The sequence below is a fragment of the Oncorhynchus kisutch genome, linkage group LG13 (assembly GCF_002021735.2).
Source record: "Oncorhynchus kisutch isolate 150728-3 linkage group LG13, Okis_V2, whole genome shotgun sequence".
Taxonomy (NCBI): Eukaryota; Metazoa; Chordata; class Actinopteri; order Salmoniformes; family Salmonidae; genus Oncorhynchus; species Oncorhynchus kisutch.
Genome location: NC_034186.2, coordinates 9,695,834 through 9,721,542, shown reverse-complemented (window position 1 = coordinate 9,721,542; position 25,709 = coordinate 9,695,834). Strand labels below are relative to the sequence as shown.

The window sequence follows — 25,709 nt, the reverse complement described above, 5'->3', positions numbered from 1 at the left end:
TATTAGGGGAACAGTGTTATACTAGTCATGATCAGAAACAACAACGGTAGGGGGAATTAGCATCTAATGGCAGGAAGCGGTCACAGCACAAGGCACTTTCAGGTGAAATCAGATGTTTTATTTACAGCAGTAGGCAGTCAAAGTAAATATTTACAGAATGGATTCAAGAATCACTCCAGTATATTTTCTGTTTGGCATATGCAAATTAGATCTAAATCACATCTTTCAATTACCAGATACTTCACACACCTATCTAGACAGTTCAAACGCCACGTTACTCACCCGTTGTCAGGAGACTTCTAGTGTCTTTCTCCCACAGAGGTTTTTTGATCATTAACATGGGATAATAGTAATAGGTCTACATGTTTTTTAATTCACCCTTATTCAATCCATTAACCTACAGGTTAAATGCTTCCATCGTGTGGCCACCAACCATCAGTGTATACACCTTGCATCATGTCTCCTTGTTGAATGAAGTTAAAGACAACTCATGGAGCTTTTTCTAGATAGAATCAAAACATTAACAAGCTAAAATAAAAAGACAACGTAGAGTACATTTTTAAAAAACTTTAAAAATACAATTATCATATGCGTATCATTTAATAAACAATTATACAAAAAAATGACTATGGAAAAAGCCAAAGAAAATATTTAATTAAGTATATTTAAAGCACAATAGAGAAGACGTCAGCCACCATCTGTACAGCTCGGAGAGGGTCAACTATGTCTTGCAGTTTGTCCTTTCTGAGAACCCAATCAGGGGAGAATCTGAGAAGAAAATAAGTAATTAAAATCTGTGAAGGTTTACTGAAGAAATAGTATGAGTACATCATATTCATACTTGGTTCAAGTAGCATCAGCATTATTGCCAAAGATTGTTTCGGGCAACTTTTCTAAGTCCTAAGCAGTTACCTAGATACTTGATGCGTTTGATTTAGCTTGACAGACAAGCAGGGTGGGCAGTTTGCACTTTTGGGACTATCCCATTTGTTCCATGGTACTGGGACCAGCGTACTCACTTAGGCACTGGCTTGGATTTGCGGGGGGTTGCCGGGACGATGAAGCTTCCATTTATGGATGCCCCCATCTTCTGCTTGACCACGGTCCTCTCGGCATCCATCTTGTGTTTGCGTGCAGTGAGGCGGTAGATGCTGCGGAGCCGGTCAACTGCCTTGGAAAGCTTCCTCACTTCCTGAAGACCACAGAAACCAACCAGTCAGACATGTTTAGTTGTGAACATCATAAACCAGTCAGACAGAAGCAGTAGCATCCGCCGCAGGTTGTAGTAGCAGCGGAAAAATAACCCATTTGTCAAAAGTAGAGTAAAAGTACAAATATACCTTAATAGAAAATCACTCAAGTGAAATTCGTCCAATAAAATACTACGAGTAAAAACTATAAAAAGTAAAATGTAATTGCAAAAAGATAGAGTATCAAAAGTATAAACTATTTCTAATTATTTCTATTAGGCAATCCAAACGGCACAACATTCTTTAAAAATTTTTTTTTTACGGATAGTCAAGGGCACACTCCAACCATTTACAAATAGGGCATGTGTTTAGTTAGTCCACCAGATCAGAGGCAGTAGGGATGACATGGGATGTTCTCTTGATAAGTGTGTGAATTAGACCATTTCCCTGTCCTGTTAAGCATTCAAAATGTAACAAGTACTTCTGGGTGACAGGGAAAATGTATGGAGTAAAAAGTGCATTATTTTCTTTAGGAATGTAGATAAGTAAAAGTTGTCAAAAATATAAATAGTAAAGTGCAGATAACCCCCCCAAAAACGACTTAAGTACTTTAAAGTATTTACAACACTAGCAGCAGCGATAATAGTAATAAAAGCAGCTGTAGCCGCAATAGCAGCCGCAATAGCAGGCGCAATAGCAGGCGCAATAGCAGGCGCAATAGCAGCCGCAATAGCAGCCGCAATAGCAGGCGCAATAGCAGGCGCAATAGCAGGCGCAATAGCAGGCGCAATAGCAGGCGCAATAGCAGGCGCAATAGCAGGCGCAATAGCAGGCGCAATAGCAGGCGCAATAGCAGGCGCAATAGCAGGCGCAATAGCAGGCGCAATAGCAGGCGCAATAGCAGGCGCAATAGCAGGCGCAATAGCAGGCGCAATAGCAGGCGCAATAGCAGGCGCAATAGCAGGCGCAATAGCAGGCGCAATAGCAGGCGCAATAGCAGGCGCAATAGCAGGCGCAATAGCAGGCGCAATAGCAGGCGCAATAGCAGGCGCAATAGCAGGCGCAATAGCAGGCGCAATAGCAGGCGCAATAGCAGGCGCAATAGCAGGCGCAATAGCAGGCGCAATAGCAGGCGCAATAGCAGGCGCAATAGCAGGCGCAATAGCAGGCGCAATAGCAGGCGCAATAGCAGCAGCAGTGCCATACCAGAGCCCTGTACTGGTCCTGCAGCAGGATGATCAGGAGGAAGCAGGCCTTGGTGAAGATGCTGCCTCCTTTGTCGGCCACCTTGTCTCCGGCCTTCTCCCTGTATATCTGGAGCAGGTCCAGCAGTGTGTCCACAGAGTTCTCCACCGCATAAACCGCCTCGATTGTCTTGTCATACTGTTGAAGAGCGAAAGAAAGATGCAGCGTTAGTCTATTGAGCAAGGAGGGCTGCAGCGAAGGCTGAGAACATTCAATTAAACAAACATTTTGTTTCAAAGTAAAAATTATACGGAAAGTTAGTTTTATCTGGGCAGAATCTACTACAAGGTATCCATATAGGCCTGTGCACAACAAGGGGTGTTAGGGAGGACCCACCTTGGAGAGGTTGAGGAGCACCTGGATGGCGTAGGTAATGACTTCCATAGAGGGGACACTCCGGTTGCAGCTGCGGATCAGCGTGAAGATGACCAGCGTGGCGCCGCTCGTCACCAGATGCTCACAGCACTCTGGGGACAGCCTAGTGGCGGTCTCTGCATACACAAACTTCCTGTTAGCAAACTTCCTCTGCATATACACACTTCATGTTAACCAACTAGTCTCCCTAACATGGTTAATGTCAATACCCCAATAGTACCATCCAGTGTACTACTCTACCAAGAGCCGTTAAGCTCTGACATGCTGTCAACTAGCTCAATCCGGCTCTCTTTTGACGACTTGTCACCGTAATAGCCTTGGTTTCATGCATGTTAACATTAGAAGCCTCCTTCCTAAGTTTGTTCTATTCACTGCTTTAGCACACCGCCAACCCGGATGTTCTAGCTGTGACTGAATCCTGGTTTAGGAAGACCACCAAAAATTCTGAAATTTTAATCCCAAACTACATTTTCAGACAAGATAGAACTGCCAAAGGGGGCGGTGTTGCAATCTACTGCAAAGATAGCCTGCAGAGTTCTGTCCTACTATCCAGGTCTGTACCCAAACAATTTGAACTTCTACTTTTAAAAATCCACCTCTCTAAAAACAAGTCCCTCACCGTTGCCGCCTGCTATAGACCACCCTCTGCCCCCAGCTGTGCTCTGGACACCATATGTGAACTGATTGCCCCCCATCTATCTTCAGAGTTCGTGCTGCTAGGCGACCTAAACTGGAACATGCTTAACACCCCAGCCATCCTAAAATCTAAACTTGATGTCCTCAATCTCACACAAATTATCAATGAACCTACCAGGTACCTCCCCAAAGCCTTGAACGCAGGCACCCTCATAGATATCATCCTAACAAACTTGCCGTCTAAATACACCTCTGCTGTGTTCAACCAAGATCTCAGCGATCACTGCCTCATTGCCTGCATCCGTAATGGGTCAGTGGTCAAACGACCTCCACTCATCACTGTCAAACGCTCCCTGAAACACTTCAGCGAGCAGGCCTTTCTAATCGACCTGGCCGGGGTATCCTGGAAGGATATTGATCTCATCCCGTCAGTAGAGGATGCCTGGATATTTTATTAAATGCCTTCCTAACCATCTTAAATAAACATGCCCCATTCAAGAAATTTAGAACCAGGAACAGATATAGCCCTTGGTTCTCCCCAGACCTGACTGCCCTTAAAGAACACAAAAACATCCTATGGCATTCTGCATTAGCATCGAACAGCCCCCGTGATATGCAGCTGTTCAGGGAAGCTAGAAACCATTATACACAGGCAGTTAGAAAAGCCAAGGCTAGCTTTCTCAAGCAGAAATTTGCTTCCTGCAACACTAACTCAAAAAAGTTCTGGGACACTGTAAAGTCCATGGAGAATAAGAACACCTCCTCCCAGCTGCCCACTGCACTGAAGATAGGAAACACTGTCACCACTGATAAATCCACCATAATTGAGAATTTCAATAAGCATTTTTCTACGGCTGGCCATGCTTTCCACCTGGCTACTCCTACCCCGTTCAACAGCACTGCACTCTCCACAGCAACTCGCCCAAGCCTTCCCCATTTCTCCTTCTCCCAAAACCGTTCAGCTGATGTTCTGAAAGAGCTGCAAAATCTGGACCCCTACAAATCAGCCGGGCTAGACAATCTGGACCCTTTCTCTCTAAAATTATCTGCCAAAATTGTTGCCACCCCTAATACTAGCCTGTTCAACCTCTCGTGTCATCTGAGATCCCCAAAGAATGGAAAGCAGCTGTGGTCATCCCCCTCTTCAAAGGGGAGGGGGGGGCACTCTTGACCCAAACTGCTACAGACCTATATCTATCCTATCATGCCTTTCTAAAGTCTTCGAAAGCTAAGTCAACAAACAGATTACCAACCATTTCGAATCTCACCATACCTTTTCTGCTATGCAATCTGGTTTCAGAGCTGGTCATGGGTGCACCTCAGCCACGCTCAAGGTCCTAAACGATATCTTAACCGCCATCGATAAGAAACATTACTGTGCAGCCGTATTCATTGATCTGGCCAAGGCTTTCGACTCTGTCAATCACCACATCCTCATCGGCAGACTCGACAGCCTTGGTTTCTCAAATGATTGCCTCGCCTGGTTCACCAACTACTTCTCTGATAGAGTTCAGTGTGTCAAATCGGAGGGTCTGCTGTCCGGACCTCTGGCAGTCTCTATGGGGGTGCCACAGGGTTCAATTCTTGGACCGACTCTCTTCTCTGTATACATCAATGTGGTCGCTCTTGCTGCTGGTGAGTCTCTGATCCACCTCTACGCAGACGACACCATTCTGTATACTTCCGGCCCTTCTTTGGACACTGTTAACAACCCTCCAGGCAAGCTTCAATGCCATACAACTCTCCTTCCGTGGCCTCCAATTGCTCTTAAATACAACTAAACTAAATGCATGCTCTTCAACCGATCGCTACCTGCACCTGCCCGCCTGTCCAACATCACTACTCTGGACGGCTCTGACTTAAAATACGTGGACAACTACAAATACATGGGTGTCTGGTTAGACTGTAAACTCTCCTTCCAGACCCATATCAAACATCTCCAATCCAAAGTTAAATCTAGAATTGGCTTCCTATTTCGCAACAAAGCATCCTTCACTGATGCTGCCAAACATACCCTCGTAAAACTGACCATCCTACCAATCCTCGACTTCGGCGATGTCATTTACAAAATAGCCTCCAATACCCTACTGAACAAATTGGATGCAGTCTATCACAGTGCAATCCGTTTAGTCACCAAAGCCCCATATACTACCCACCATTGCGACCTGTACGCTCTCGTTGGCTGGCCCTCGCTTCATACTCGTCGCCAAACCCACTGGCTCCATGTCATCTACAAGACCCTGCTAGGTAAAGTCCCCCTTATCTCAGCTCACTGGTCACCATAGCCTCTCCCACCTGTAGCACGCACTCCAGCATGCTACAGGTGGGTGTCTACAGTGTCTCCTGACCCCTCCTGTCTCAGCCTCCAGTATTTATGCTGCAGTAGTTTATGTGTCGGGGGGCTGGGGTCAGTTTGTTATATCTGGAGTACTTCTCCTGTCCTATTCGGTGTCCTGTGTGAATCTAAGTGTGCGTTCTCTAATTCTCTCCTTCTCTCTTTCTCTCTATCGGAGGACCTGAGCCCTAGGACCATGCCCCAGGACTACCTGACATGACTCCTTGCTGTCCCCAGTCCACCTGGCCATGCTGCTGTTCCAGTTTCAACTGACCTGAGCCCTAGGACCATGCCCCAGGACTACCTGACATGATGACTCCTTGCTGTCCCCAGTCCACCTGGCCATGCTGCTGCTCCAGTTTCAACTTCCACCTGACTGTGCTGCTGCTCCAGTTTCAACTGTTCTGCCTTATTATTATTCGACCATGCTGGTCATTTATGAACATTTGAACATCTTGGCCAACATCTTGGCCATCTTGGCTATATAAATAAATTTGATTTGATTTGATATATGTCTGGTCACCCCCAAAACCAATTCTTTCTTTGGCCGCCTCTCCTTCCAGTTCTCTGCTGCCCATGACTGGAACGAACTACAAAAATCTCTGAAACTGGAAACACTTATCTCCCTCACTAGCTTTAAGCAACAGCTGTCAGAGCAGCTCACAGATTACTGCACATAGCTCACCTATAATTTAGACCAAACAACTACCTCTTTCCCTACTGTATTTAATTTATTTTTCTCCTTTGCACCCAATTATTTTTTTTCTACTTTGCACATTCTTCCAGTGCAAATCAACCATTCCAGTGTTTTACTTGCTATATTGTATTTACTTTGCCACCATGGCCTTTTTTTTGCCTTTACCTCCCTTATCTCACCTCATTTGCTCACATCGTATATAGACTTGTTTCTACTGTATTATTGACTGTATGTTTGTTTTACTCCATGTGTAACTCTGTGTTGTTGTATGTGTCGAACTGCTTTGCTTTATCTTGGCCAGGTCGCAATTGTAAATGAGAACTTGTTCTCAACTAGCCTACCTGGTTAAATAAAGGTGTTCTCAACTAGCCTACCTGGTTAAATAAAGGTGTTCTCAACTAGCCTACCTGGTTAAATAAAGGTGTTCTCAACTAGCCTACCTGGTTAAATAAAGGTGTTCTCAACTAGCCTACCTGGTTAAATAAAGGTGTTCTCAACTAGCCTACCTGGTTAAATAAAGGTGTTCTCAACTAGCCTACCAGGTTAAATAAAGGTGTTCTCAACTAGCCTACCAGGTTAAATAAAGGTGTTCTCAACTAGCCTACCAGGTTAAATAAAGGTGTTCTCAACTAGCCTACCAGGTTAAATAAAGGTGTTCTCAACTAGCCTACCAGGTTAAATAAAGGTGTTCTCAACTAGCCTACCTGGTTAAATAAAGGTGTTCTCAACTAGCCTACCAGGTTAAATAAAGGTGTTCTCAACTAGCCTACCAGGTTAAATAAAGGTGTTCTCAACTAGCCTACCAGGTTAAATAAAGGTGTTCTCAACTAGCCTACCAGGTTAAATAAAGGTGTTCTCAACTAGCCTACCAGGTTAAATAAAGGTGTTCTCAACTAGCCTACCAGGTTAAATAAAGGTGTTCTCAACTAGCCTACCAGGTTAAATAAAGGTGTTCTCAACTAGCCTACCTGGTTAAATAAAGGTGTTCTCAACTAGCCTACCTGGTTAAATAAAGGTGAAATAAAACAAATAAAACATCAGTTAAGATGTGTTACACATTTCCATGTAATGGTTATTTCAGGACTATTATTGCTTCAGTATAGTGGGATGATCGCTGTCTCACCCAGATTCTTCAGAGCCTCCAAGATATAGGAGAAGTGCTTGTATTTGAGGAGGTATTCGATGGCCCAGGACGTCTTGTTGCACAGCCGGTCCTCCTCTCGTACCTCCTCAGACACCTTCCGCAGACGATGCCTCATGGACACCACTTTACGATTGTCATGGAGCTTTCTGGACTGGTGGCCTCGCCACAACGCCTAAACAGAGAGAGGGGTAAGACCCAGGGGTGGTGAAGAGAGAGTAGAGGGAGAGAATGACAAAAAAAGCATTCTTTTTTCCCCCAATGACAACAAAGCAAGGATGCTGACTTGTAAGTTAATTCCCTATTGAATGTATTGAACAGAGACTCTGGCTCAGTACAGCACCTGTGCCTTGATGATGCCCTGCTGAACCCTCTGTTCCCGCCTACGGAGGAGGAAGGTCCTGGCGGCGTGCTGGATGGTGGAGGCGGCGTGACGGCGGCGAGCTAACCAACTCCTGGCTGCCCTCTGGGCCACGACCACCCTCCTCCTGTCCTCCAGGTATCGCCGCCTCTGGATCCGTGCTCTCAGCCACCTCTGGCAGGAACAAAATGGCAGAGAGACATGTTTACTGTCCTTAAACTGCTCATTCATAATGATCACCCTCCAGCAGGAAAACTGATCTTTACTCATACTGGTGATGACAGTTTGGGGGGGGGGGGGGGGTTCCAATAGTAAAAGTGATGACGTTGTACCTGTATAAAAATGACAGAGGTGATCTGTCTCTTGGCAGACCGCAGAGCCCAGTGTGACCTCAGAGCTCTCTGGATCCGCACAGCACAGAGGTGGTGGTACACAGCCGCACAGAAACGCACCCTCCTCTCCGCAGAGGCCGCTTCTCTCAACTACAAGACAGAGGACAAAACAAACAATGGTGTTTCGAACTCGTGACAGTTGGCTTTCTTGTAATAATCTCAGCATTTAGCACTGATTCAGGGTCAGTTGATTTCACCCATCCTAAAAGTAACACTAACGATTTATCGTAGGCTTAACTATTCCTAGATCAGGTTACAAAGTAAGTTCTATTACCTGTCTCCTGGCAATCCAGCCTCTGCAGTGAGCCTGGACAGTGATGGTAGCCTGTTTCAAACGTGTGTATTTGACCCTCTCTGCTTTAGCCTGCTGCATAGCTCGGACTCTCCTCTGTAGGACCAGGGCAGCCTCTCTTTGTCTCTGGAACGCCCGTTTCTGGACCCATCTCCGGAAGGACGACTGGACCAGCACCGCAGCCCGCTGCTCCTGGAGGGGGAGGGGAGATAGAGGTTCAGTCTGGATGACTCAGAGTTGGCCATCAAAAGAAAGATGAACCTGGTTGGATCCAGGGGTGTAATAGTCTTACCTTACGCAGGCGATTCCTGGTCGCATGGCCTCTCCATGACGCTTCGATTGTAACAGCGGCAGCTTTCATGACCAGGAAGTTGCGACGCTCTTCCCTGGCTTTCAAGGTCTCCCTCCATCTGCCCTGAATGAGCCGTACACTACACTGGATCACTAGGAACCTGGAGGAAAACAAAACAAAGCACTTCATTTGACCGAGGCCCACTTTTTCGAGGTTAAGTAAGGCACATCCAAAACAAGTCGACAGGACCCTAGTCATCAAAGCAATCTATGAAACTTCAAGAGGACAAACCATTTCTGATGCTCAAGCAACTAAAAAAGAGAAGTTGTATTATTACCTGTTGCGTAGATGCCTGGTCTGCATACATCGGTGGACTGTGGCGACAGCCGCCTGACGTTTCTTGGCACTCTGTCTGGCAAGATCACCACGGAACACTGCCTGCAATCCAAACAAGATAACATTCGACCATGATCAATAAAATAACCTTGATTAATCTCAGTACGGAATATTATTAGCAGTAGTAGTCGATTGATTACTAACTTGAATAAGAACAGCAGACTTCTTCATTTCCAGGTATTTTGCCCTCTCTCTTCGGCAGAGGAGATGGGCCCTGAAACATTCCTGTATTATAGCAGCAGATGCCCTTTGATGCTGAAACCGGCGCCTCCCCACCATTCCACGGTAAAATGCCTGAATGGAAAAAGGAACAGTCATTTTTTTCAACTGCATTTACAGTCTAATTTTGGCATTTTGTTAAGGTATTGTTAATAAATTCAAAGAATGTTTACATCAGACCACAGAGGAAATATTACTTTGGTACAGACCTGAATTGTGACTGCACTTCTCTTGAGATTCCGGTACCTCTTGAGTTGGATGTGTCCACGCACTCTGGCCTGCAGCATTTTGACACTGGTCAGGGTCTTTAGGTACAGGGATCGCTGCCCTCTCTGGACCTGCCGGCCTCTGTAGTGCTTTTGGAGAGTAGCGGCCGCTGTCCGACACATCAGGAATCTCCTCCTCGCCACCCAAGCCCTGCAGTGAGACTGCAGCTTTACCGTGCTGGATCGCAGGGTCAGATAACTTCTCCGTTGGATGGACATGCGTATCACGGACTGGATCTTGACAGCCGCACGTTTGCGTCTGGCCAGCCTTCTTGCCAGGGTTCCACGGATGGCTGACTGAAGCTTCACAGCAGCTTCTCTGATGGCCAAGTAGTCGTCCCTTTGTCGTCTGAGGACGTTGCATGATCTGAACCATCTTTGGATCGTGACTGCAGAGGCTTGTGTTTCGTTGTACCGTGTCCTGGCCTGGTGTCTTCTGAAGGCAGACTGGATCAACAGAGCAGCAGCCTTTTCCTTCAAGAAGTGTTGTCGTCTGATGCTCATTCTCAGAAATGACTGAATCTTCCTGGCTGCCATCATCCGTTTAGCCAGCTCTATTGCCTGTTTTCCCCTATACAAGGCCTGAAGGTTTATCACAGCATTTCTCATCTGATGGTAGTTCTCCAACTGAGAGTTCCTCAGTCTCTGAGCTCTGAATCTTTGCTGAAGAACACTGGCTGCCCAATGCTGCCTCCTATAAGCAGACTGCTCCTTGTGCATCCTGAAGTTGGCCTGGATCACAGTAGCAGCTCTGCACATCTTAGCAACGTCTTGTCGAACGCGATACCCTCTGAAAGCTGCCTGAAGGACTATGGCCGAATCCTTCAGTGTCAAGAACTGGTCTCGGTCTTGTTTCCTTTGAAGGTGAGATCTGTAGTACCTCTGAATGATGACAGCAGACAATCTCATGGCCTGGAACTTGACCTGCTCCTTGTGCATCCTGAAGTTGGCCTGAATCACAGAAGCAGCTCTGTGCATCTTAGCAGCATCTTGTCGAATGTGATATGCTCTGAAAGCTGCCTGAAGGACAAAGGCAGACTCTCTGATCTTTATGAATCTGTCTCGGTCTCGTTTCATTTGAATGTGAGATCTGAAGTATCTCTGGATGATGATGGCAGCAAACCTCATGGCCTGGAACTTGACTTCCTCTCTGTGCTTTCGGAAGCCAGCCTGGATCGTGGTGGCAGCTTGATGTTGAAGCCTGATCTCCTTTCTGGCTCTCTGGCCTCTGTATGCTGCTTGAAACAGGATTGCAGCACTGCGCATTCGTTGGTAGTGATGCATCTGCTGTTTCACTGCAACAGCGGCACGATATTTTTGTTGAATGGCAAGGACAGAGGATCTCAAGGAGAGGTACTGTCGGCATTCGCAGTGCGCCCTGTAACTTCTCTGGAGAACACTGGCGGCCTTGTGCATCTCTCTCATGCGCTGTCTGGATAGCATGCCCCGGAAGGCAGCCTGTAACACGACAACAGCCCTCCTCTTTATGCACAGTGCTTTCGTGTCTTCAATCATCTTGTTGGCTCTGTAACGAGCCTGCACTGTGTTCACAGCCCACTGAAGCCTCTTATAGTGCGCCCTCTGAAGGCGTTTCCGGACGTGAGATTGAATGAGTATGGAAGCTCTGCATTCAGTCTGCAACTGCTTCCGTGCAGTCATTTCTCTGAAAGCTTCCTGAAGGACAATGGCAGACTCTCTGATCTTTATGAATCTGTCTCGGTCTCGTTTCATTTGAATGTGAGATCTGTAGTGCCTCTGAATGATGACAGCAGACAATCTCATGGCCTGGAACTTGACCTGCTCCTTGTGCATCCTGAAGTTGGCCTGAATCACAGTAGCAGCTCTCTTCATCTTAGCAACGTCATGGCGCACACAACGCCCTCTGAAAGCTGCCTGAAGGACTATGGCCGAATCCTTCAGTGTCAAGAACTGGTCTCTGTCTTGTTTCCTTTGAATGTGAGATCTGAAGTATCTCTGGATGATGATGGCAGCAAACCTCATGGCCTGGAACTTGACTTCCTCTCTGTGCTTTCGGAAGCCAGCCTGGATCGTGGTGGCAGCTTGATGTTGAAGCCTGATCTCCTTTCTGGCTCTCTGGCCTCTGTATGCTGCTTGGAACAGGATTGCAGCACTGCGCATTCGTTGGTAGTGATGCATCTGCTGTTTCACTGCAACAGCGGCACGATATTTTTGTTGAATGGCAAGGACAGAGGATCTCAAGGAGAGGTACTGTCGGCGTTCGCAGTGCGCCCTGTAACTTCTCTGGAGAACACTGGCGGCCTTGTGCATCTCTCTCATGCGCTGTCTGGATAGCATGCCCCGGAAGGCAGCCTGTAACACAACAGCCCTCCTCTTTATGCACAGTGCTTTCCTGTCTTCCATCATCTTCTTGTTGGCTCTGTAACGAGCCTGCACTGTGTTCACAGCCCACTGAAGCATCTCATAGTGCGCCCTCTGCAGGTGTTTCCGGATGTGAGATTGAATGAGTATGGCCGCTCTGCATTCAGTCTGCAACTGCTTCCGGACCTTCAGCCCTCTGAAAGCTGCTTGCAGAGCAGTGGCTGCCCTAAGCTTCAACAGATAGTCCCTCTGGTCTTTTCTTACCATGGCAACATACCTGCATCTCTGTTGACATAGTAGAACAGCAGTTTTGACCGCAAGGAAGCGTTTCCTGTCCCTGAAAGTGAGGAACCTCCTCTGAATGATCATGGCTGAGTGGTGCATCCTAGCAACCTCCATTCTTGCTCTGTGACCGCGATACACTGCCTGAATCACAACTGCAGCGGACTTCACTGAGGTGTACCCTTGCATCTGTAGATCTCGGAGCCGATTGGCCCTGAAATGCTGCTGTACAATGATGGCCGCCACCTTTGTGGCAAGATAGGCCTGACGCACTTTGTGCATCCTTAACTGAGCTTGGATGACCGTAGCAGCTTGGTGTTTCATCCTTAGGTCTCTTCGGACGCTGGATCCCCGGTAAGCAGACTGTAGCTTTACTGTAGCCAATTTCAGCTGGCTGTACTGCGCTCGCTGTGTTCTGCTTGCTACAAGAGCCCGGTACCGACACTGGAGGACTACAGCGGCACGTTGCAGTAACACATATCGTCTTCTACAGAGAATGACTCTCACTACTGACTGAAGGACAGTAGCAGCCTGGTGTTTTCGCCTCAGCTCTTGCCTAACTCTCATGCCACGGAACCAGGCTTGTACAGTAACAGCAGCCTTCTTGACCAGGAGATAATCAGTTCTAATTGTTTCCCCTGCCCTATAAGCTCTGTACTGGCTTTGGATGGTCCAAGCAGCCTCCTTTCTTGACCTGAACTGTGACTGCAATACATGTCTACGGTAGGAAGACTGAATGAGTGTGGCGCATTTTTGCAGTTTTTCAAGCCTCTTCCTCTCTGCCCTACCTCTCCAGATAGCTTGTATTCTCAATGCAGAATATTGGAGGGCCATATATTCTTTCCTTGATTTCTCCCCTACTAGCTTGGCTCTAAATTGCTGTTGGACAACAATCGCAGATTTTTTCAAGGACAATAATTTTCGTCTGGCCACAAACTTCATGAAAGTTGTCTGGATGACTGTGGCTGCCTGATTCTGTTGTTGCAGTAGTCTCCGAGCCGTATGTCCACGATAAGCGGACTGTATGGTAACAGCAGCACATCTCATTTTCAGGAATTGTTGCCTCCCTGCATCTCTTTGTACAGAGGCCCTGAACCAACGCTGAATCACGACTGAGGATTGTCTCATCGTCGTCATCTGTTTTCTGACCGTCCTTGCCCTAAAAGCACTTTGGATGACAGTGGCAGAGTGATGCTGCAGTTTCAGTGTCTCAAAGTTGCGTCTCTGTGCATGACCCCTACACCAAGCCTGAATGAGGATGGCGCTCCGCTGGGCGCCCATGTACTGTTTTAGGCACCTGTGCATTCTGTAGCAAGACTGAATCTTCAGGGCAGCTGCGGTCAGTCGGGCCATTTTGTCACTGTGCCATTTCTTAAATGCAGTTTGTATCACTGTGGCAGCATGGTTCTCCCTCTGCAGTCTCCGAGTCTTGCGTCTCCGATAGTTTCTCTGGATTTTGATAGCTGCTGATCTCAGCGAGCAGTAACATTCACGCTCTTCCCTTGCCAGAGCCGAGGCCCTAACATGCTCCTGAATTACAGTTGCAGCCCACTGTGTCCTTCTGTAGGTAGTGACTGCCATCTTCATCCGCCAGAGAGCTTGAACTTTAACAACATGCAATCTCATGCACTGGTAGTTTTTCAAGGTAATATACTTCTTCCATTGTGCCTGTATGACAAGTGAAAAGTGCTTAGATAACTCAAAACCGGTTAGCAGTTATCAATACCGTTCAAGATCTTTCCACAGTGATGCAAACTGGCAGAGATGACTTTACATACTATACCTCATGCATGTAGTATAGCTATAACTAATGGTGAGCAGGTTACTAAGTATGAGCATGATGGGTGGGTGGGTAGGTAAGGACAACAGCCCATATATGAAATTCTATAAAAATAAGAAACGTACTTGGATGGTGGTAGCAGCAGCAACCTGGCGAGCCCAGAGTAGAGCCTTTCTCCTCAGTGTCAGGGCGTTCCGCACTGTGTAGCCCCTCCATGCAGCCTGGATTCGGACGGCTGCAGCGGTCTGACAGACAGCTCTACGTCTCTGGAGAAACTGCCTGACCAGCACCTGGATCTTCCCCGCTGCTACAGTCCTTTCCTATACCAGATGAGAGGATAGGTGAGATGTGAGAAGTTTCTCCATGTACAAGAGATGTCATCTGCACCAAACAGAAAATTATAGATAAACAGTAAGACTGTGTTAGGACTAGTGTTTGTGACTTTGAGAGGTAATATAGACTAGACGTAACCTGGTAAAGCTTCAGATCCTTCTTCAGACGGTACTTTCTCCAAGCTCCCTGGATGATCCTGGCAGCACGCGTCTCATTCCGCAGGTCCAGGAGACGGGCACACAGGAAGGACAGGTAACATGTCACAACCTGGAACAGAGAAACACAGATCAAATGAATCTGGAAACACTTAAGAGATTCAGCATTCTTGTTAAAAATAAAAAGGCACAGACAATTAAAAGAATGTATTGAAATGAATCAAAGTTGGAACAGTTCCCTAGTTTTCCCTGAGAAAAGATATGCACACAGTCCAGCCTTGGAAGGTCATAAAGCACCTCCCACCTTCTCATTTGGGATAGTGTTTGACATGTCAGCAGGGTTCATCATGGCAGGAACCCCTCCCAAGTCAGACACTGCAGTGTTGACCAGCCTGAAGTTATTCTTCTCATTCTCCAGAAGCTCTTTGAACTCCATGGATGGCAACACAAGGCCTATGAACAATAACAGAATAAAAATAATTTAACCTGTCAATTTTCTTATTATTTGGCAATGAAAACATTTTAACTGCCTCATTAAATGGATGCATTTGGGAAGAAATACCATTTTGTGTGGTGGGCCAGGTGTCAAAGGAGATGTCCGAGTCGCTGGAGGAGCTGTTGAGTTCAACTCGTCCTCTCTGGGAGCACTCCACAGTTTGGGTGGTGTTGTGGCTGACGCAGTCTGCCGGTAGGTGGCTGGGGTGGTAGTGGTGGATCAGGTAGCAGAGGATACGACCGTCTGAGAACGACACCGTGAAGTTCTCTGCCTGGAAAGAGAGAAGAGATGCATTCAAAATGAATTACCATAAAATGCATGTATGTGTAGTATTAAGTGTTTATTTTTTTATTTCACTAGGCAAGTCAGTTAAGAACAAATTCTTATTTTCAATGACGGTCTAGGAACAGTGGGTTAACTACCTTGTTCAGGGGCAGAACGACAGATTTTTACCCTGTCAGCTTGGGGATTCGATCTAGCAACCTTTGAATTAATGGCCCAACACTCTAACCACTAGGCTACCTGCCGCCCCAACATTGAGTACGCCTGCATTTTCTTAAAAAGACAGGCATCTTTTAAACAGGTCAGCAACAAACTCACCTTCAAGTGGTAGAACTGGCAGACAGCATTGACCCATTCCATGAGTAGAGTGATCTTTGAGCTACTGTGCTTGAATGGGGGTCTAGGCTTGGCAGTATTCTGCAGCACACCTTTGTCGGCCCTCAGGGAGGCCAGCCTCTGTTTGGTGGTCCAGGTGCGTTTGAGGAAACTGATCTCTTTTCTCAGCTGGTCCTCATCCAGAAGAACCTCCACCTGGATAGAAGGGGAGGGGGAGTTGATTCATGAAAACAGAGATGAATGTGGGAGAAAGTGTGTTACTGTAATGGGAGTGGATGAAGCAGAGGGGACGCTTATCCAAAGTCATTGTCAGGTTATGAAATGTACCTGGAAGGCAAAAATGATCTTCCACAGCAGGCTCAGTGTCTTCTCCCTGTGTCCATCCACAATATCTCTGGAGTCAATGACAGCATCTGGAAGACATAATGGTAATTAGTTAAAAGGCGACTGCACTTCCTGATTATTACATTTTTACCCCTTTTTCGTGATATCCAAATTGGTAGTTATGGTCTCGTCCCGTCGCTGCAACTCACATACTGACTCTGGAGAGGCAAAGGTTGAGAGCCATGCGTCCTTCGAAACACGACCAAGCCAAGACGCACTGCTCGCTGAACCCGGAAGCCAGCCGCACCAATGTGTCGGAGGAGAGACTGTACAACTGCCGACCATGTCAGCGTGTATGCGCCTGGCACGCCACAGGAGTTGCTAGACCACAATGGGATAAGGACACCTCGGCTGGCCAAACTGTCCCTTAATCCTGACGACGCTGGGCCAATTGTACGGCGCCTCATGGGTCTCCTGGTCACGGGCAACTGCGACACGGCCCGGGATCTGTAGTGATGCCTCTTAGACCGCTGCGGCACTAGGGAGGCCCTGCACTTCCTGATTTGGCCTAGTTTTAGATTTGGTTCATTAAGAAACGCTAGCGACCACGACGGAATTAAAACAAGTTTGTTCAGCGTGTGGTTTGATACGGGTGTCTCGTGTGTGTCCGCAGATGGGAAATGTTAAAACAAATTATTTAGTCAATTAGCTTCACCTGGCTGATGTGCAAACGTCGCAAAGTTATAGCTATACCCCATAGGGGTATCTAATGTCAAACCAAATTGACCATCACGATCTGGTCACATGCAGCTGTGCTCTGAATTGATGATAACTTGGGTGCTTTCGGCTGTGAGCAGAATTAAAATTAACCCAAGAAAAACGTATGGTACACTTCATCCCGTGATGTTCCATTTCTTCCCGCTATCTTGTAAATCTGTTTTAGACGAGACTGACTTTAACCAAAATTATCCTATTCACTCTTAGTAGTCCATATCGGTGGGACACCTCAATGTCTAACTAGCAGAGTGTTATCATTCATTCATTATTTTTTGTCAAATCCAAAGAATAGTAGAGAGAGAAAAAGAGTGAATTTACCATGTTCATCCTTGAGGTCAACCCCTCTGGCTCGGAGCACCTGCAGGGCTATGTCAACGTTGTGGACCTTCTGCAGACGACTGATTGCGGGCATCCTCAGCTTACGGGACAAGCTCCAGTCCTGGATGAACAGCTCCATCACACGCCTGACAGAAAAACATACGCTAATAATGTCACCAACCCTTAACTTGGAGCCAACACTTTGTGCAGGTTCTCTTTCCACCCCAACAAAGACACCAAAAGGACGGGTGTGATAATATGTCTTACACTAGACGGATTCCACACTTAAGGTCAACGGACAGATTCTTGACAGCGAAGTTGAACTCGTCCAGAGGCGTCTGGATGTGGGAGACCAGTAGGCCCATGTAACCCAGGTGACGGGGGAGGATCCCCTCCCCACTTAGGAAGTCCCTGGAAAAAGCCAGCAGCAGGTCCTTGGTAGTCTGGAGAATATAAAACAATCAAGAGATCAATGGGAGGTACTACAGGGGGAGGGCTGCAAAGGAATGAAAACAATTCAATAGAGTCAAACTCTGTTCATGTCTGTCAGACTACATAATTAGTGGCCATGGGAGTTGGTGTCACCTTACCTTGAATTCCGCATCCATACAGAACAGACAGGGGTCATGTTCGATCATCCTGGACTCTTTGGCTTTATCCAGGAAACACACCAGGAGGAGAAGCTTCTTCAGAGTGAAACGAGACAGCGCCCCCTCGTGGCCTGCACAACAGAGAACAATAACAATCAATGACCAACTAATATAATACACTTCATAGAATCTTCCATTCAACAGAAGAAAAAAAATATATATAATTTTAAATCACTGAAAATAGCAACAAAAAAGCTGAGCATAATGGAAGACAGGAGAGCAATGAGTTACCATCTTTGTAGAGGTTGGGTACTTTGGCATGTCTGAACTCCGCAGCGATGTCAGGGTTCCACAGCAGACGTTTCAGAATGAACATGGCTAAGCCCATGACGTCACTGTTGCTCTCCAGTGAGATCATCTCCCCGTAAATAGTCTGAAAACAGGTTGCATTTCATGAGACTTCAACATGGACAATAGACATATAGAAGAAAAAACCATGAAACAAATAAAAACCATTATGACTGACTACCTCAAGTCCAATCCGCAACCAAAGAGGATTGTACGATAGAAGCCAGTTGAGAACCTTTTGGCGTTCCCCTAAAAAAAACAAGAACAAAAAAAACAACTTTACATAAGTTTTTGGACCTGAACCTTTGAATATGCGTACTACTACTTAGAAATGACATAACTTATAATTGAACTCGAGTTTTAACACACATCCATATAATCAGACTACGTTACATATGTCTAAGGCCATTGTGCATACATACCGATGTCCTTCCAAAGATGCCGATCCTTGCGTACCAGTAACCTTCTAGCCTCCACCTCCAACTCCAGCCTCTGGATGGCTTTGACCATGGGCTCGGAGGTGAAGAGCTGGCAGGCGGAGCGACGCAGCCGGTTGAGCCGCCGCCTGGCAGTGTACGTACTAAACGACATCTCCTCTTTGGTGGGAGCCTTGTTGATGGCAAATTTGTCATTACCGCCCATCGCCAGGGATACGGCATTCACTACACATCAAAAGAGATGGTGAGATACGAAGCAATGGAATTCTATATCCAGTTGAAGTCAGAAGTTTACATACACTTAGGTCAGAGTCATTAAAGCTTGTTTTTCAACCACTCCACAAATATCTTGTTAACAAACTATAGTTTTGTCAAGTCGGTTAGGACATCTACTTTGTGCATGACACAAGTCATTTTCCCAACAATTGTTTACAGACAGATTAGTTCACTTATCATTCACTGTATCACAATTCCAGTGGGTCAGAAGTTTACATACACTAAGTTGACTGTGCCTTTAAACAGCTTGGAAAATTACAGAAAATTATGTCGGCTTTAGAAGCTTCTGATAGGCTAATTTACATAATTTGATTCAATTGGAGGTGTACCTGTGGATGTATATAAAGGCCGACCTTCAAATATACTAAATTATTATCTTATCTACGAATTAGAACCACTATATGAAAATTCAACATCATGCCATCAGTTGACTATCATGCCACAAATTCCCCATGGGTAACAGGGTTTCAAATAGGAAGCCGTCATGGCCGGTGTGGCTGACTGGTCTACAGGAAGCAGTCATGGTGCTTGTGGTCTATAGCAGGTCCAGTCAGTGAATAAGAACAGTGGTCCCTTACGAGAGCTCTAGCACACCAAGACAACACGTCAGGGTGAATGTCTGAACTAACAGTACTCTACATCACAGTCTTGCTCTAGCCAGGAGAACATTACCTTTGGTGACCTCCGTGTTGACCTTGAAGTCATCAGGGGTGAGGACGTAGTTGATCCACCAGGTAAACCCAGTCTCCTGTTTCTCTATCCAGCGCTCATCATAGAACATGTTCTTCGCAGCGAACGGCATCGGGTGTCTTGGTATGGCTGCAAGTGACAAGTATGTTCCGTAAGTGACAGAACACAACAGTAGATTAGAGAGTGAGCCAGAGATTGATTGAGAGAGATTTTATAAATATATATAAAAGAATTCTCTATACACATACACAACACATTGCCAAAAGTATGTGGACACCTGATCGTCGAACATCTTATTCCAAAAATCATGGGTATTAATATGGAGTTGGTCCCACCTTTGCTGCTAGAACAGCCTCTGCTTTTCTAGAAGAACATTGCCAGAGGGGACTTCGCTTCCATTCAGCCACAAGAGCATTAGTGAGGTTGGGCACTGATGTTGAGCGATTAGGCCTGGCTCACAGTTGGCATTTCAATTCATCCCAAAGGTGTTCGATGGGGTTGAGGTCAGGGCTCTGTGCAGACCAGTCAAGTTCTTCCACACCGATCTTGACAAACCATTTCTGTACGGACCTCGCTTTGTGAACGGGGGCATTGTCACACTAAAAACAGTAAAGGGTGTTTCCCAAACTGTTGCCACAAAGTTGGAAGCACAGAATCATCTAGAATGGCATTGCATGCTGGAGCGTTAAGATTTCCCTTCACTGGAACTAAGAGACCTGAACCACGGAAAAACAACCCCAGACCATTATTCCTCCTCCATCAAACTGCATTGGGGTAGGTAGTGTTCTCCTGGCATCCGCCAAACCCAGATTAGTCTGTCTGACTGCCAGATGGTGAAGCGTGATTCATCACTCCAGAAAACTCGTTGCCACTGAGTCCAACGGTGGCAAGCCGTATACCACTCCAACTGACGCTTGGCATTGCACATGGCGATTTTAGTATTGTGTGGTTGCTCAGCCATAGAAACCCATATCATGAAGCTCTCAACCAACAGTTCTTGTGCTGACGTTGCTTCCAGAGTCAGTTTGTAGTGTAGTGAGCATTGCAACCGAGGTCAGACGATTTTTACTCGCTAACCGCTTCGGCGGTCAAGTTCTGTAAACTTGTGGCCTACCACTTCACGGCTAAGCCGGTGTTGCTCCTAGACGTTTCCACTTCACAATAACAACACTTACAGTTGACCATGGCAGCTCTAGCAGGGCAGAACATTGACTAACTTGGATAGGTGGCATCCTATGACAGTAGCATGTTGAAAGTCACTGAGCTCCTAAGGCCATTCTACAGACAATGCATGGCTGTTTGGCTGATTCTTTACACCTTTCAGCAACAGGTATGGCTGAAATAGCCAAAACCACTCATTTGAAGGGATACTTTTGGCCATGTAGTTAGTGTATGCATCAAAAGGTCTAGGTTACCTGTTTGACCAGGCTTGATGAAGGCGAGCTTGGACTGGGCCACAGCTACAATCTTTGCAGTTTTTACAGACGAGCCACCAAATGATTTCTGTGAACCTATGATCAAGAGTAGAAAACAAAGACATGCAAAACTCTTCCACATAGAAAATTGCCTACTAATTTACCAATACAACACATCTACAGTGTACCGTCTTGTTTTCCACATTGTAGGACAAGCTTTTTATACCTTGCGGGCCAGGTTTTGGAGCTGGCTGCTTGGCTTGGGCAGGGGACACAGATTTTGGAGCCTTCATGGATGAGGCAGAACTAGTACGCACAGAAGCTGAAAAACAAGCACACACACACAAATGACAACATTTAAAAGATTCAAAGCAATAGGCATTTCGTGACAGTGTGTAACCCCATGCACTGTCTTGGAGGTGGGGCATAGGCAGTGCACAGTCCAAACAGAGGCTTTAATTAACAAAAGGAAAATAGAATTATGGATCTTCCAGAGCTCTACAGGGCCAGACTTTAAACTTAAAGTCAACAAGACTAGCCAAAAGCTAAAATGCTGCAAATCATAAAATCAGTCCTAGCCATACTTAACAGGATGTGCGCTCTAGACCAGGTATTCCAAACCCCAAGGGTACGCGCAATGCCGTCGCAGGTACACCAAAAAAATAATGTGATTGACATTTTTCAAAATGTAAACGATTATATTTTCCAACGGCGCTACACATTTGGGTGAGTTTCTCACCTGTGTAGCCTCATTTCACTGTTAAAAATACATTCTAATAATCTAGTGTTCAGCAAAATAACATCAAATAGAGGTAGCCAAGACAAATAATTAACATGCAATCACATTAAGTTGAGTACAATTACGCAGGTACTTTCCCAAAACAGATGACAACAGATCAGGTTGTTTGCATCCCGTTCATGCCCTGCCTCCAGTCCACCTACTGATATCTGAACCTCATTGAAATTTCAACAAGCAGTTTTGTGAAAATGTAATTTAAAATCAGAAGCCACTGCCAAATTTCTGGATTGGTCTGCGCTCAGGGTTTCTTGCCTTGGCAAATCGCACTGTTAAGACACTGATGTCCTTTGCAACCACGTACCTATGTGAGAGTGGATTCTCGGCCCTAACGCTGGCCCCACAAGCCGGGTTGTACACATATAGTGTGTGTGGGGCAGGCTTACAATGATGGCAAAAAAAACAACCTGGTGCTAGAGGGTATACGGCTGGAGGTTGAATGTTTGAAGGAGTACAGGACTATAAAAAGTTTGGCAACCACTGCTCTAGAGAATGCGCCCCCCATAGTGAGAGATGCACACTTTCGAGGCAGTCAATTAGGAGAGCTGCCACACCCTCTTTAAGGGAACAGTGCTCAACTGCAGCTTCTTCCCCTAGTCAGCATTCCTCATGCTTTCTAGGCTTTGCCCTACTCCTCCACAGCAGTCCAATAGAATGCTGCCACCCTGGTTAATAGTGCTCAACTGGAGTTCGCCCCCCCCCCCCCCCCCCCCCCCCTAGCCTTGCTGCACCACAGTAGTCAATGTGCACAATTCAATTTACAGAGAATACCGAGGACATTTCAAAAACCAACTCACCTGATGTTTTTGTCTGCTGCCTGTGAGAGGAGGCACTGAACCCCTTCTGCTGAGCTGGTCTGTTGGGTCCCTTCACCACTGTTGACACCCTACTCTTTTTCACATGGAACATGGTTTTCTCTGCAGCATCCTCCACTTTCTCCCCTCCATCCCTCAGAAACTCGTCGCTCTTCCTCTTTTTGCTCTGCACCACCCTCATGTCAAACTGGCTCTGGTTGTAAACAGGAAACACGTCAGGTAGAGATTCCACTATCGGTGCTGTGTGGAGCTGAGTGGCTCCCAGAATGGAATCATCCAGGCCAAGGTGCTGGGGGCCACCAGTGGAGGGGTTCATAGGCAGAGGAGAGCTGAGGGAGAGGTTGACTGGAGCAGGGATTGCATCCAAACAAACTGGCCTATAGGAAACTGACTCCAGCACCTGCAGCCTGGCCTCCCGTGGGGAGATAGTTAATGGAGAATCATGATTTGCATCAGAGTCTATGACAGGGAGACCAGGGGTAACTGTAGTACCCGGGCTTGACTCTGAATGGCCACTGTCCCCAGACAGCTCCAGTGTTTTCTCCAGGAGACGGCGCCTGGAGGTTTTGATTCTCCTCACCCCAGGACTGCGTACCTGGACAGGAACTGGTTTGCTTTTGATGACTGTGGTGGAGGTGAAAGTAACCTTTTTGGATTGAGGAACAACTTCTCCAACCTCTACTCTACCCTGCTTGTCAGTAACACGTTTTGGTTTGATGAAGAAGGTTAGTCTAGGCTGTGCAGGATCTGACTTGATGGGGCTTTCAGACAGGGCTTTGATGTCAATCACAGATTTGACAGGGCCACAATTCTTCTCTCCATTTGCTGACTCCAAGGAGTGGGAGAAATCAAAGCTAGAGCATGCATTTGGAGGGCTTGCACCAACCACATGAGTTAGATCGGACTCAATCAAGGCCAGTGCATCTCTCACAGACAACACTGGTGTTCCGGCCAACACTGTATGGCTTATGTCCGCAACAGTGTCATCAATCACATTGGCTGGGCTCTGTATAGACTGAATATGGGGCATCAGCTTTTGAAACCTCTCTGGAGTGCCGACAGGGGACACAGTCGTGTTCAGTAGTCTGGTGAGGTCTCTGCACTCAGGTGTGCCTACTGGGCAACTGTAGCTGGCTGCTGCATCAGAGGAATCGATTAGCTTTGCAGCGGGGACTAGAATGACAACAGGCGAGTTCTTTTGGACATTGTCAAAACTCAACTGACCCAACACATCCTGCTTAAACTTCTGCCCTTCCACAGGTGTGCAGGCTTTTTTGTTGAGTGAGGCAAGAGGGCTGCGAACCTTCTCCCGTCTGTACTGTGGTGTCCGTGACACATGGAAGGTCTTGTTGGCTGCCATCTTCAGGGAAGACACTGAGTTTTTCTTCCCCCTTGGAGGGTCTGATAGGTCAAATTCCTTCTTGCTTTTGATTGAGTCCCACAGACTCTTCTGTAACAAAGGAATAAATAACATGAAGTGTTGAGTTTGTAGTTATGTATAGAGCATTTGTGAGGCTTTGAAATAGTTCAAATGAAATTGGATTTATTACACTACATGTTGATTAGTGTGAATTAGGTAGTATGCGAAGCAACATCTCATATATATTTATTTAAGTAAGTTACCTTTCTTCTTTTGGGTGCGTCTGCTCTACCGAGCAAAATGGCTTGGTGTTTGACCACCCCATTGGCAATGAAAGTGATCAGCTCTCGGATACCACCTTCCTCTATTGGTGTCCAAGTTATTGTCAAATTGACACGCTCCTCAGGCTGGGAAACAAACGACAGGGGAAATAACGTTAACGAGCTACTGGTAAAATGTATGGCTAGCTAGATAGGACTTCAAACAAATGTGACAACTGTTGGCTGGCTAGCTAACTTACGTTACATCTGACAGCTAACAAAACGTTAACTTGGTGAATGTCATGCCAACTAGCTCCACTCGTTGCCATCTAACGTTAGACAACTTAACTAGTTATAGTATTATATTTGAGCACATGTTAGCTAGCTATAATGTCCCTTACCGGAATTGTAAATCGGGTTTGATCCACGGAAAAGCCTTTCGTCGATGCAATCTTATCAATTGCCACCTCTATGTTTGCATCTTCAACGGGATTCTCAATGCAAAGAACTGATGATTTGGAAGATCCCAACTTTACATTTCCAAATGTTACAAACGGAGCCCTTGAAAACTGAATTAAACTCAAAACTGGATGCGAGCTATTGTTTTCTTTATTGCCATAAGAAACAGCAGGTGAATCTTCTTTCTTGATGGGACTAAAATCCAGGAAACCTCCCCTCGCTGATAACTGAGCCATTTCCAAACTTATCTGTAGAAATCAACGCAAGTTAGTCACCGAACCATCTAAAAAAAAAAAATCTAGCTAATTAACGTAGTTATTTTCCTTGCTATTCTCTATAGCGAGTAAACGTTAACTGACTGAAAACACGTTTCTCTGTTAATGGTTACGTTCAGTTTGAATTTCGATTTACTTTGTTAGCCAATCATATCGTAGGTTGACCGCTTTATGTTCCAATCGCTGTGGGGTAAACAATGAATGGCCAATCAGAGATCCTCAAAATGTTTAAACTGCCATAAGCCGCGCCTACTCCGAGAAGCGCACTACAGTCATCAGATGCCACTCAGGAAGGGGGCGACGTTGATATTATATTTTGTAGTTCTTAGCTATACGTTGTAACCTACAGTGGCTTTGTATTCACGGTTCAGACAGTTTATTCTTATCGCTTAAGACAACATTCAGGTGTGGCTATGTCTTCCACATAGCCTACTAAATTAGTAAATAAATGTTGATACGTGATGCAATGCTTGTTGGCGAAAATTATTTGAACCAGTGGAACAAATGTTGCACAAAATCATGTAAATGAAATTGCATCGACTGGTACTTGATTTGTGTTTGATTGAGTTGTGTGTGTTGTATGCAACATCTGTACTTTTTTGAATTAGGTCTACAGTGTTCAGGCTCTCAGTTGGCGATGAGAAGCCTGAAAGAGCAGCAGTGGAAGACAGCATTCTAGGCTACATCTTCACTCGTGATTAGGCTATTCAGTGCGGTGCTGGAGCCTG

At 46.1% G+C, this 25,709-nt stretch overlaps 1 protein-coding gene across 3 annotated transcripts; it reads right to left on the bottom strand.

Annotated features, from left to right (window-relative positions):
- Nucleotides 1–96: 96 nt before the first annotated feature.
- On the bottom strand, nucleotides 97–25,106 carry aspm (assembly factor for spindle microtubules). 3 transcript variants are annotated; one of them, XR_004202322.1, is made up of 30 exons: nucleotides 24,649–25,106; nucleotides 24,251–24,394; nucleotides 22,610–24,077; nucleotides 21,243–21,338; nucleotides 21,017–21,112; nucleotides 19,584–19,730; nucleotides 18,621–18,860; nucleotides 18,380–18,447; nucleotides 18,142–18,283; nucleotides 17,851–17,981; nucleotides 17,528–17,703; nucleotides 17,261–17,406; nucleotides 16,169–16,254; nucleotides 15,824–16,036; nucleotides 15,290–15,494; nucleotides 15,032–15,180; nucleotides 14,711–14,839; nucleotides 14,365–14,559; nucleotides 11,662–14,127; nucleotides 9,781–10,788; nucleotides 9,497–9,646; nucleotides 9,294–9,394; nucleotides 8,957–9,116; nucleotides 8,647–8,856; nucleotides 8,313–8,462; nucleotides 7,963–8,154; nucleotides 7,602–7,794; nucleotides 2,772–2,926; nucleotides 1,020–2,573; nucleotides 97–768 (listed from the first exon to the last, which is right to left on the bottom strand). XR_004202322.1 is itself a non-coding variant. In XM_031785535.1 (30 exons), the coding sequence occupies exons 1-30, from the start codon at nucleotides 24,940–24,942 to the stop codon at nucleotides 666–668; spliced, it is 10,236 nt and encodes a 3,411-aa protein (XP_031641395.1). In that variant the 5' UTR covers nucleotides 24,943–25,106; the 3' UTR covers nucleotides 97–665. The 3 variants fall into 3 exon arrangements, 1 of the variants encoding a protein (XP_031641395.1); XM_031785535.1 differs by having other exon boundaries at nucleotides 1,020–1,192; nucleotides 2,397–2,573; nucleotides 9,781–14,127; XR_004202321.1 differs by having other exon boundaries at nucleotides 9,781–14,127.
- Between the last annotated feature and the right edge of the window lie 603 nt (nucleotides 25,107–25,709).